Source organism: Pecten maximus, unplaced genomic scaffold (genome assembly GCF_902652985.1).
Source record: "Pecten maximus unplaced genomic scaffold, xPecMax1.1, whole genome shotgun sequence".
Classification (NCBI taxonomy): Eukaryota; Metazoa; Mollusca; class Bivalvia; order Pectinida; family Pectinidae; genus Pecten; species Pecten maximus.
This window is the reverse complement of record NW_022982912.1, coordinates 27,887-40,355: the sequence shown is the minus strand read 5'-3', so window position 1 is coordinate 40,355 and position 12,469 is coordinate 27,887. Positions and strand designations below refer to the sequence as shown.

Sequence of the window (12,469 nt, the reverse complement as noted above, 5' to 3'; positions counted from 1 at the left end):
TGATTATTAATATTAATATATAATAAATTAATATTGATTTTAATATATGTGCCCAAACTATCAATTCATTTTGATGTTTGATTAAAAAATAAACTTAACCAGATATATAGATAATATCTAATGAGTGAGAGTGAATTACGGATTATATCCAGTCGAGTTAGTTAATTTTCAAGTATAACCCACGAGACTTGAAGAAATTTAATTGTGACGTCATGTTATCCCACCGGCTGGGAGTGACGTAACATGTACCAACCATCGGAGAAATATATAGAGGTTACACAACGAGTGGTTGTTGGATATGGAATTTATTTCACACGAGTAAGTTATTTTTTTAAAGTTACAAAAGACACGAGCTTTAGCGAGTGTTTTTTGCAACTTTTAAGAAATAACTTACGAGTGTGAAATAAATTCCATATCCAACAATTTTGAGTCGTGTGACCTGTTTCTACCACAATAATATCGGCTTAAATTAAAGGGAAACGTGGCCAAGTATAATTTCGCGGATGCAAATAAAGTGTAACGGTGACGTCCGGGACCCGGTGATGTGACGTCATTAGATTATTGATGACGTCAATAACAATTGCAGCTTGGGTCAAAGTTCACCGTCTGATTTTACACTCAAACGCATTTAATATCCGATTTATCTCATAACAAAACCATATTGTAATTGCCTGCACAAATTACGTATGAATTTCTTACGGCAATCAAATTTTGTACGCAAAAAACTATTATGACGTCACAAAAAGGTGAAGGTCGATTGATATACCACATGTGATATATTAGCACGCGCGTTTATATCACTCCCCGCCAAATATCAATAAAAACACAACCACTTCAGAGTTGTATAACCTATAGCAGTTATGAGATAAATAATTATCCATACTGGTATTCTGTTTTGTAACTTTCATGCCTATTGTCAATTTTTCTTCAATTCCAAACAATCAAATATGTCTCCTATGTCTGATTGTAATGATCAACATGAAACTTTTGTGTTAACACCTATGAAACAATTTTATGATGAAAGGAATGCTTTGGATAAAAATAAATACACAAACTCTAAAACAAGGAATATTTTTTAATGCGGTTCTGATATTTCTTGAAATATAAAAAAAAAAAATTAATTTGCGACAATTATTAGTTATGATAACTTATAATATTAAGATAATTCGAAGTTTTGCAAATTTATTTTCAATGATATATAAAGTTGGCTGCAATTATTTTATATTATAGCTGATATTTTATTTCTAAAAATTTGAAAACGGTGCATATCCCAGTGAATAATTAATGCAACAAATGAACAGTTAGCACTTGTCTTGACTTACTGGTGGTGTAACAACATGTATGCTTTTGGCAATATGCCATGCTTAGTTATGCTTCGCATCTTCGAATTAACTGCGTTGCTATTCATGGTGAATGTTTAGTTAAGTACTCCTACATTACAAGTATATCATATAGTCACTACAAACATAAGGGATTTAGGAAGTAGATATACAAAATGGGGGAATAGTGAAATTAAATATCGTATTGAAAATGATGTAAAATATTGCAAAATATATACTATAAATGCCCCAATATATTTTCTAAAAATGAACTATCTTCCTTAACTAAGATTTGTTTACCATATCTGATCAAAATATTTCTGCATTATTCAGGTGCACCAGTGGTGTATTGGAGAGAACACAAATTGCAAAAATACTCCTACTCCAGGACCATGACCGTGTGGGGGAGTTCAGGGGCAAGTCACTACAAGAAATCCAAATGGAAGGTTTGTTTCCTTTATCGGATATCCATTTAGAACAGATTTACTGTACATGTGCTTCAGTATAAAGTTTGTTTATTTTTTTGTTCTTGACATATTCTTTAGAAAATTGTAGGGAATGACCTAATGATTCACGAAAAAAAAAGAGCAGCAAAAATTTTAAAAATGATAGATTCTGTTATAGGTGAAAATCAGGAGTTTTTAAGGCATCTGTATTTGAAAAACAATGTGCAATTAAACTGGTTTACAGTAGTTGATACACAATTTTTCAAGTATTTGTCACTGGAGGAAGGATTCTTTCTTGGACACTGGATATTGCATGCAAAATTTCATTTTGTGACGTTCATCAATGAATATCAGACATTGGGGGCCTATATAGGTATCCAATTTGACATATAGGTCCCCAATTTCTGTTACACATCGATGAATGTAAAAAACATGAAAAATAATCTATATATTTACATTTCAACAGGAAAAAAGTCCATTTAAGAAATAATTAACGATGATTCGTGTATTATTGCAGGATATACAACGAGGACGAGGATATTTTGCAATTAAATTAATAACGAAGGCCGCAGGCCTGAGTTATTAATTAAAATTGCAAAATATCCGAGTCCGAGTTGTATATCCTGCAACAATACACGAGTCAAAGTTGATTATATCTATTCTACCATGTACTGTTTAGTTCTGAGATCGACCTCTTTCTAATAGAAAAGCAGCAAAGAAACCCCGGGAAAACCTTATTTCTTGAGTACTGTATTATTTGTTGATGAAATATACAGGCAATACAGTACTACGATCAAGAGCATCTATCATATGGCATTGATTTTGAAAATTAAAAAAAAAAAAGGATAAAAAAAAGAAAAGAAAAAGAAAAAAAAGGAGGGCCTCCGTAGCATTCGAACTCGCGTCGTGATAAAAATATATTGAAAGACTAACCCATTAGCCCACTCGGCTACAGTAACCTTTTATGAAATGGGGGAATATTAGATATTTAAAATTGTGACAGCCGTGACTCACGACCGTGTATTATTGGCACGAGCGTGGGTTATTGGAAAATAATACATGGTTTTAAACCAATCAAAACCGGCGTTACATAGCAAACATGGTAGAATGTTGCTTATATGCTATGCCAATGTCTGTTTTTGGAAAATGAAACATAACGTCAATGTGAATATTTGAAGATTGAATGTATTAAAAAACATAAAGCAACAACTTATCATCTTGGTGTATTAACGATATCTTATCTTCATTACCTCAGTATATTATTTAGGTGAACTTGACTGCTAGGTCTATAAAATGATTTAGATATATATGAGGGTTTAAAAAAAAACCAAAAGAAATAATGACTGAGCTTGATGTTTCTGTATGAATACATTTTCCTTGCAGACCTGGTCAAGGAATCATCATCTGAAACCTCACCCATAGATGATGCAGATGATACAGAAGCTGCGTTGGGGAATAAATTACATGATGTAGTGGGTAATGAAAACGACCCATATGATTTTGCAGTTTTGGACATTGCCGAAAAATTTGAGGAGGAATTTGAGGCAAGACCAGTAGTGAAGCGGAAGAAACCTGTTATAACTCGCCGTGAAAGGTGGACGCAAGAAGAAGAAGAAGAAATCAAAATGCTTTTCAAAAAACAGCTGGCGGGGAAAGTTAGACCTACTCCACGTGAATGTGCAAAAGCTATTGCCCAAAGCAAGGCAAACGGAGGAATACTCTTCAATAGGAAGAAAGACGTGTTGAAGAAAAAACTATTCAGAATTGTGGATAATCTGAAGAAGGTCCGAGCTTAACCTTCTGAAACCTTTCAATATTATTTACAGTGGTTGTGTTAGTTTTTGTCTCGCCGCGCTTTAGTCTATGTTTCAAGCAAGCCATTAATTTAATAGTGGTGCTAGGATGCTAAAATTTCACATGGGGTTTCTCTAGGATGTATCCATCAGTGCTTTAAAGCCAAAAGAGCAAAGTTTTAGTTTTTGATTCAAGCATGCCATTCAGTTAATAGTGGTGCTAAGGTGCTGAAATATTACATGGGATTTCTCTATGGGGTAACCATCACTAATTAAATTTTTTCAATTTTGACCATGTTTTGGACCTAACTTGCGTTTAGCTGAAATGTTTAGTTTTTAATTCATGCTTGAATAGCCATTTAATTAATAATGGCGCCAGGATGCTGAATTTTCACAGGGGGTTTCTCTATGGGGTAACCATCAGTGCTTTAAAACCAAAACACCAAATTTTTTAAAAATAATTTCAAATTTTACCATGTCTTGGACTTATAAACTTGCGTTTAGCTCCAATGTTAAGTTTTTATTCCAACCTTGCCATTCAATTCAATTAATAATGGTGCCAGGATGCTGATATTTCACATGCGGTTTCTCAAGGGGTAATCATCAGTGATTTAAAGTCAAAACAGCGATTTTTTTTCTTTACCAATTTTAACATCTTTTTGACCATGTTTGGGACTTGACTTTTTAGGGCAAAATTTCTAGTATTTAGATCCAATATTAACCTTTTGTTAAAAGTTTTTTATTTATGTTCATACATATACAGAAAAAGCTGGCGAGACATAATTACACGTAATTCTTGTTGTTAAAATCAAACAGTTTGTGGACCAGGGATAGGTCTAAATTTTTATTGTGAAATCTACAACCATTTGATGTTACTTTTTATAGTTGTGTTTGTTTTTCGCTCGTTTGGCCAAAGGAGCAATTGTCATGACATGTTTATGAGGCTATAAACGCCTTTTTCTTGAGAGATGTGGTGTCACCAGGACATTGCCATTTCAAAATATGACATCATAATACAAAATTAAAATAGACCTATGAACTACTCTGAACTGTGTTGGAAAATCACGAGGTTATATGATTGGCTGTCCTGTTAACCGGCAAGCATCTCGTTGGATGGAGGTATTTTTCCCACCTTAAAAGGAAATGTGTGATTTTGCATATGTATTTTGTAAAAAATGAAACCTATAATCAATAGACTGGTATGTTTACCAACCAACCTTTGTCCTTCTCCATATGAAACCTACAAACTTCCATGGTTGTGCTTTTTAGCTCACCTCGACGAAGGAGAGGGGGAGCTTATGTTGTCACCCCGGTGATGGCATCGTCGTCATAATTCAGGTTCAAGTTTTGGTGAAAGTTTCTATTTTCTCACCTATTTCAGCTTAGAGCTAAATAAACTTTTATGATTTTATTTTCCTACTGTGTTTTAGTTCTAAACGGGATACTGGGACCAATTTGGGGTCCATCAGGGGTCTGTGGGCCAATTACTGAGCCATTTAAGTTGGCGTCACACTTCAGGGTAAAGTTTTGGTGAAAGTTTCTATTTTCTCACTTATTTCAGCTATGAACTTCATAAACTTTTACTTTTTTACTTGGTATTGGTTCTAAACAGGAAACTGGGACCAATTTTTGGTCCATCGTCTGTGGTCCCAATTACTTAACCATTTTTCATTGTTAAAGTTTTGGTGCAAGTTTTTTTGTTCTCACTTATTTCAACTAAGACCTTCATAAACTTTTATGATTTCATTTTCCTACTATGTATTGCCGCTTAACCGGATAATGTAGTTATTTTGGGGTCTGTAGGACCAATTACTTGCCCATTGTTAGCTCTCCTCGGCAAATTATCTAAAGCACCAATTCAAAAAATGTGGGAAGAGGCGAGCTCTGCTGTTCTCCAACAGCTCTTGTTTTTTTATTAAAGTGAAAAAATATCACAAAAAGATGTAAGTGAAATGTCTTTCAAAATTAAGACTTATACCATATTTTAATGCTAAATGGTTTCATGAAATCTCTTTCTGATGAACATGATGAAAATGTTGAATTTTTGAAACCGTCTTGTTTGTTATTGTTAATGGTGCAGGTTTTATCTCATTCTGTATACTGCAAAATAATTGCCTTTTATAAATACTGCATATACTACTACATCCCCATTTTTGGTATTAAAATTGGTGAATTTTGAAAATCATGTAACATTCTTTTCTTTGCACTTACAGATGAACATTTATCATGTAACAGTATAAAGTTGTTCCACACCTTTTCAGTCAGCAATCAAAATTGTTTTCTCTGAGGTGGTGGTACCAACCAAGCCAACTGTTTCAAATTGGTTGGTATCAACACCGAGGAAAACTATATTGAATGTTATCAGATAAAGGCGTGAAACAACTGTTTTGTTATCTGATCAGTGATATATGTATGTATAGGATATTGAATAAGTTTTGGTGTAATATCAGTTTATATACAATCTGATTTTACACTCAAGACGCATGTAATATCTGATTTATATCACAACAAAGGTCAACTGATATATAAGGTGTGATATATCAGCATGTGCATTTATATCACTTCTTGCCAAATATCAACAAAAAACAACCACTTCAGAGTTGTATAACCTATAGTAGTTGTGAGATAAATTAGGATATTAAACACACATCATTTGTAAATTCAGTTTAATGACAGATCAAAAATTGTGTCATTGATTAATAGTATAACGTAAGGTTTGATAGTGTGACGTAGCTTGTGACCGTGGTTTTAGGGTAGCATCATTAAATGTCATCAACAGTTATTCTTAGAAGCAATCTGTGGGGAAACAGTTGAAATTTTTCATACATCTTTGAAGATGCCTTTTATTCAGAGTCGGATAACAATCACTACTGCATTTCTATTTTTTGGACTATAGTGAAGCCCTGTTACTCGGGTCTCCTGTACTCCAGATTTCCCCACTTGTGTGAAAATTGTTCCTTTCTTGGCACTTGTATAATTTAATTGTAATACTGTATTTTAATTAGATGAAGCATCGAAAAAAAATACATTTTGTATTCAATTCAAAGTAAAATTTATCATTGATTGTAAAAAAAACCACTTTCATATATGTGCACGTATGAATGACTTTTTAGGTTACCCTAGCCGAAGGCTCATAATAACCTATTGAAATGGGTCTTCATCATTCACGGTGCGTTGGCAGTATATTTTTGTCTTCTTACTCCCACTTGACCAATTTGAACCAAAAGGAAGGATAATTCTCCTCATAACTTAACTTCAGGATATGGGCTGTTCTGTCCATAACTATGGGGTGTAACACTTAACTTCAGGATATTTAAGTCATAGTGTACACATAACAGACAGGTATCTCTGAGGAGAATTATCCAAGATGTCTGGGCTGTTCTGTCCATAACAATGGGGTGTAACATTAACTTCAGGATATGTAAGTTGTAGTGTACACATAACAGACGGGTATCTCTGAGGAGAATTATGCACACCTATTGTTAAACAATACATCTACTGTATCCATATTATTTTTTATATTTCTAACTTCATGTTTACAGATTATCTGTTAACATGGTGATGATAGTATGCTACACAGTACTACTGCATGTTCATTATTGTTTTCCAAACTACAGGAAATTTTTCATCAATTTACACTGCTTTGCATGATGTCTGATTTAGTTGTAATTAAGTCTACTGATATGAACTACTGTTTTTTGGATATAGCTCTGCATGATAATCCTTTACACAAGAACACGATATGGGAAGCTTTTAACGGAATCTTTAGTTGTAAAATGCAGCACAGATGGTAAACTCCCAAGAGTGTTTCTTTGTAAACTCTTTCAACAGTATATAGTTAATCTTTCTTGAAACGTTTTTTTTTGCCCAAGTTCAACATGCTAAATACGTTTCCTTATCAATTCTTTATAATTGATTTTAATTAAATGAAGCATACTACAAATATTGTAATTGCTATGACTTCAAAATCATTGTTTATCATGCAAGAAATTATGTACTCTTATAGATTGTTTATCGTTAAAGAAATTGTGTATATGTAATTCACATTTTTGTCTTCTCAGAAATAAATCACTGGACCAATTCCAATCAATATGACAATTTTCTCAGGCGTTATTGAAAGTATCATACACAATAAACTTGCTGGGAATTACACAAATGTTTTTTATATACTATATTCATTGCAAGGTCATGTTTAAGGTCAAGGTCACAGACACATTAATGCTGGTTATGTTAATAACATTAAGAAGTTCTGTCAACAAACTGATTATTTGTGTATTGTTTTGATAGTGATTACATTGTCATGTATCATGTATTTTAAGCCTACGGCTGCTAACTAAACCTTCAATGCATACTTTATTGCTAGTTATAAGATTTTTTTCAGAATGCATTTACCTATATTTACCATACCAGTGGTTATTCACAAAAAATAGTTTGATAACATAGATGATACATATACAATGTTTTGTTAATCAAATAGAAATATCCATAATAATATTGCTATGTTGATTGTCTTGACTTTTAGATCTATACTATATCTTCTAATTGCAATTCTTGAATTAAATGACGATTTTGATAATCCCGAGATATTTTGAACTTGTGTTGTGACAATGTCATATTAACACTGAATACCCAATCAAATAAAAGTGATTTACAGTACACAACAGCAATGAGTTTGAGTAATAATGTCCATAAGTGATTTGTACAGGGTCAAAGCCCATCAGGAAACTTGTGTTTCCAATTTAAGCTCATTATTATTGTACCCCTTAGGTGGATGGCAAACACTATCTGAAGTTATTTGTCCGGTACGTTGCGGTAGGCATTGCCTAATGTGTTTCTTCCGTGAAGTATTGGATAACTTGTACATAATTGTGGGCTTCAACTAGTGTTATATCCATTATTTTGACGGCCAGCAATATCTGAGGTTATTTGTCCGCTAGGCATTTTCTGAGGTGATTCATCCGTGAAATCTGGGATGACCTGTCCATAACTGTGGGCTTCAACTATTGTATCCATTAAGTGGACGGCCAGCAATATCTGAGGTTATTTGTCCGCTAGGGATTTTCTGAGGTGATTCATCCGTGAAGTCTGGGATGACCTGTCCATCATTGTGGGCTTCAACTATTGTTGTATCCCTAAGTGGACGGCCAGCAATATCTGAGGTTATTTGTCCGGTAGACATTACCTGAGGCGATTCATCCGTGAAGTCAGGGATGACCTGTCCATAATTGTGGGCTTCAACTATTGTTGTATCAATTAAGTGGACGGCCAGCAATATCTGAGGTTATATGTCCGGTAGACATTATCTGAGGCGATTCATCCGAGAAGTCAGGGATGACCTGTCCATAATTGTGGGCTTCAACTACTGTTGTATCAATTAAGTGGACGGCCAGCAATATCTGAGGTTATATGTCCGTTAGGCATTGTCTGAGGTGATTCATCCGAAAAGTCTGAGATGACTTGTCCATAACGGTGGGCTTCAACTATTGTTGTATGCATTGAGTGGACGGCCAGCAATATCTGAGGTGATTCATCCGTGAATTCTGGGATGACTTGTCCATAATTGTGGGCTTCAACTATTGTTATATACATTATTATGACGGCCAGCAATATCTCAGGTTATTTGTCCGCTAGGCATTTTCTGAGGTGATTCATCCGAGAAGTCTGGGATGACCTGTCCATAATTGTGGGCTTCAACTATTATATCCATTAAGTGGACGGCCAGCAATATCTGAGGTGATTCATCCGTGAATTCTGGGATGACTTGTCCATAATTGTGGGCCTCAACTATTGTTATATCCATTATTTTGACGGCCAGCAATATCTGAGGTTATTTGTCCGCTAAGCATTTTCTGAGTTGATTCATCCGAGAAGTCTGGGATGATCTGTCCATAATTGTGGGTTTCAACTATTATATCCATTAAGTGGACGGCCAGCAATATCTGAGGTTATTTGTCCGCCATGCATTTTCTGAGGTGATTCATCCGAGAAGTCTGGGATGACATGTCCATAATTGTGGGCTTCAACTATTGTTGTATCAATTAAGTGGACGGCCAGCAATATCTGAGGTTATATGTCCGTTAGGTATTGTCTGAGGTGATTCATCCGAAAAGTCTGAGATGACTTATCCATAACGGTGGGCTTCAACTATTGTTGTATGCATTGAGTGGACGCCCAGCAATATCTGAGGTGATTCATCCGTGAATTCTGGGATGACTTGTCCATAATTGTGGGCTTCAACTATTGTTATATACATTATTTTGACGGCCAGCAATATCTGAGGTTATTTGTCCGCTAGGCATTTTCTGAGGTGATTCATCCGAGAAGTCTGGGATGACCTGTCCATAATAGTGGGCTTCAACTATTATATCCATTAAGTGGACGGCCAGCAATATCTGAGGTTATTTGTCCGCCATGCATTTTCTGAGGTGATTCATCCGAGAAGTCTGGGATGACCTGTCCATAATTGTGGGCTTAAACTATTGTTGTATCCCTAAGTGGACGGCCAGCAATATCTGAGGTGATTTGTCCGGTAGACATTATCTGAGGCGATTCATCCGTGAAGTCAGGGATGACCTGTCCATAATTGTGGGCTTCAACTATTGTTGTATTAATTAAGTGGACGGCCAGCAATATCTGAGGTTATATGTCCGTTAGGCATTGTCTGAGGTGATTCATCCGAAAAGTCTGATATGACTTGTCCATAACGGTGGGCTTCAACTATTGTTGTATGCATTGAGTGGACGGCCAGCAATATCTGAGGTGATTCATCCGTGAATTCTGGGATGACTTGTCCATAATTGTGGGCTTCAACTATTGTTGTATCAATTAAGTGGACGGTCAGCAATATCTGAGGTTGTATGTCCTTTTGCCATTGTCTGAGGTGATTCATCCGAAAAGTCTGAGATGTCTTGTCCACAACGGTGGGCTTCAACTATTGTTGTGTGCATTGAGTGGACGGCCAGCAATATCTGAGGTTATTTGTCCGCCATGCATTTTCTGAGGTGATTCATCCGAGAAGTCTGGGATGACCTGTCCATAATTGTGGGCTTCAACTATTGTTGTATCAATTAAGTGGACGGCCAGCAATATCTGAGGTTATATGTCCGTTAGGTATTGTCTGAGGTGATTCATCCGAAAAGTCTGAGATGACTTATCCATAACGGTGGGCTTCAACTATTGTTGTATGCATTGAGTGGACGCCCAGCAATATCTGAGGTGATTCATCCGTGAATTCTGGGATGACTTGTCCATAATTGTGGGCTTCAACTATTGTTATATACATTATTTTGACGGCCAGCAATATCTGAGGTTATTTGTCCGCTAGGCATTTTCTGAGGTGATTCATCCGAGAAGTCTGGGATGACCTGTCCATAATAGTGGGCTTCAACTATTATATCCATTAAGTGGACGGCCAGCAATATCTGAGGTTATTTGTCCGCCATGCATTTTCTGAGGTGATTCATCCGAGAAGTCTGGGATGACCTGTCCATAATTGTGGGCTTAAACTATTGTTGTATCCCTAAGTGGACGGCCAGCAATATCTGAGGTGATTTGTCCGGTAGACATTATCTGAGGCGATTCATCCGTGAAGTCAGGGATGACCTGTCCATAATTGTGGGCTTCAACTATTGTTGTATTAATTAAGTGGACGGCCAGCAATATCTGAGGTTATATGTCCGTTAGGCATTGTCTGAGGTGATTCATCCGAAAAGTCTGATATGACTTGTCCATAACGGTGGGCTTCAACTATTGTTGTATGCATTGAGTGGACGGCCAGCAATATCTGAGGTGATTCATCCGTGAATTCTGGGATGACTTGTCCATAATTGTGGGCTTCAACTATTGTTGTATCAATTAAGTGGACGGTCAGCAATATCTGAGGTTGTATGTCCTTTTGCCATTGTCTGAGGTGATTCATCCGAAAAGTCTGAGATGTCTTGTCCACAACGGTGGGCTTCAACTATTGTTGTGTGCATTGAGTGGACGGCCAGCAATATCTGAGGTTATTTGTCCGCCATGCATTTTCTGAGGTGATTCATCCGAGAAGTCTGGGATGACCTGTCCATAATTGTGGGCTTCAACTATTGTTGTATCAATTAAGTGGACGGCCAGCAATATCTGAGGTTATATGTCCGTTAGGTATTGTCTGAGGTGATTCATCCGAAAAGTCTGAGATGACTTATCCATAACGGTGGGCTTCAACTATTGTTGTATGCATTGAGTGGACGCCCAGCAATATCTGAGGTGATTCATCCGTGAATTCTGGGATGACTTGTCCATAATTGTGGGCTTCAACTATTGTTATATACATTATTTTGACGGCCAGCAATATCTGAGGTTATTTGTCCGCTAGGCATTTTCTGAGGTGATTCATCCGAGAAGTCTGAAATGACCTGTCCATAATAGTGGGCTTCAACTATTATATCCATTAAGTGGACGGCCAGCAATATCTGAGGTTATTTGTCCGCTAGGCATTTTCTGAGGTGATTCATCCGAGAAGTCTGGGATGACCTGTCCATAATTGTGGGCTTAAACTATTGTTGTATCAATTAAGTGGACGGTCAGCAATATCTGAGGTTATTTGTCCGCTAGGCATTTTCTGAGGTGATTCATCCGTGAAGTCTGGGATGACCTGTCCATAATTGTGGGCTTCAACTATTATATCCATTAAGTGGACGGCCAGCAATATCTGAGGTTATTTGTCCGCTAGGCATTTTCTGAGGTGATTCATCCGTGAAGTCTGGGATGACCTGTCCATAATTGTGGGCTTCAACTATTCTTGTTTCCATTGAGTGGACGGCCAGCAATATCTGAGGTGATTCATCTGTGAATTCTTGGATGACTTGTCCATAATTGTGGGCTTCAACTATTGTTATATCCATTATTTTGACGGCCAGCAATATCTGAGGTT

At 36.3% G+C, this 12,469-nt stretch overlaps 1 protein-coding gene across 3 annotated transcripts in view; it reads left to right on the top strand.

The window, feature by feature from the left end:
• Positions 1-8,221, top strand: part of LOC117321134 (mucin-12-like) — a 30,477-nt gene extending 22,256 nt beyond the window's left edge. For 2 of the 3 annotated variants that reach the window (XM_033875601.1, XM_033875600.1), the window contains 2 exons: positions 1,653-1,765; positions 3,149-8,221. In XM_033875601.1, the coding sequence (XP_033731492.1) occupies positions 1,653-1,765; positions 3,149-3,561 (526 nt within the window). In that variant the 3' untranslated portion in view covers positions 3,562-8,221. Of the gene's footprint in view, positions 1-1,652; positions 1,766-3,148 lie in introns of those variants that run through there. The other variant, XR_004531225.1, reaches the window with a different exon arrangement.
• Positions 8,222-12,469: the final 4,248 nt, after the last annotated feature.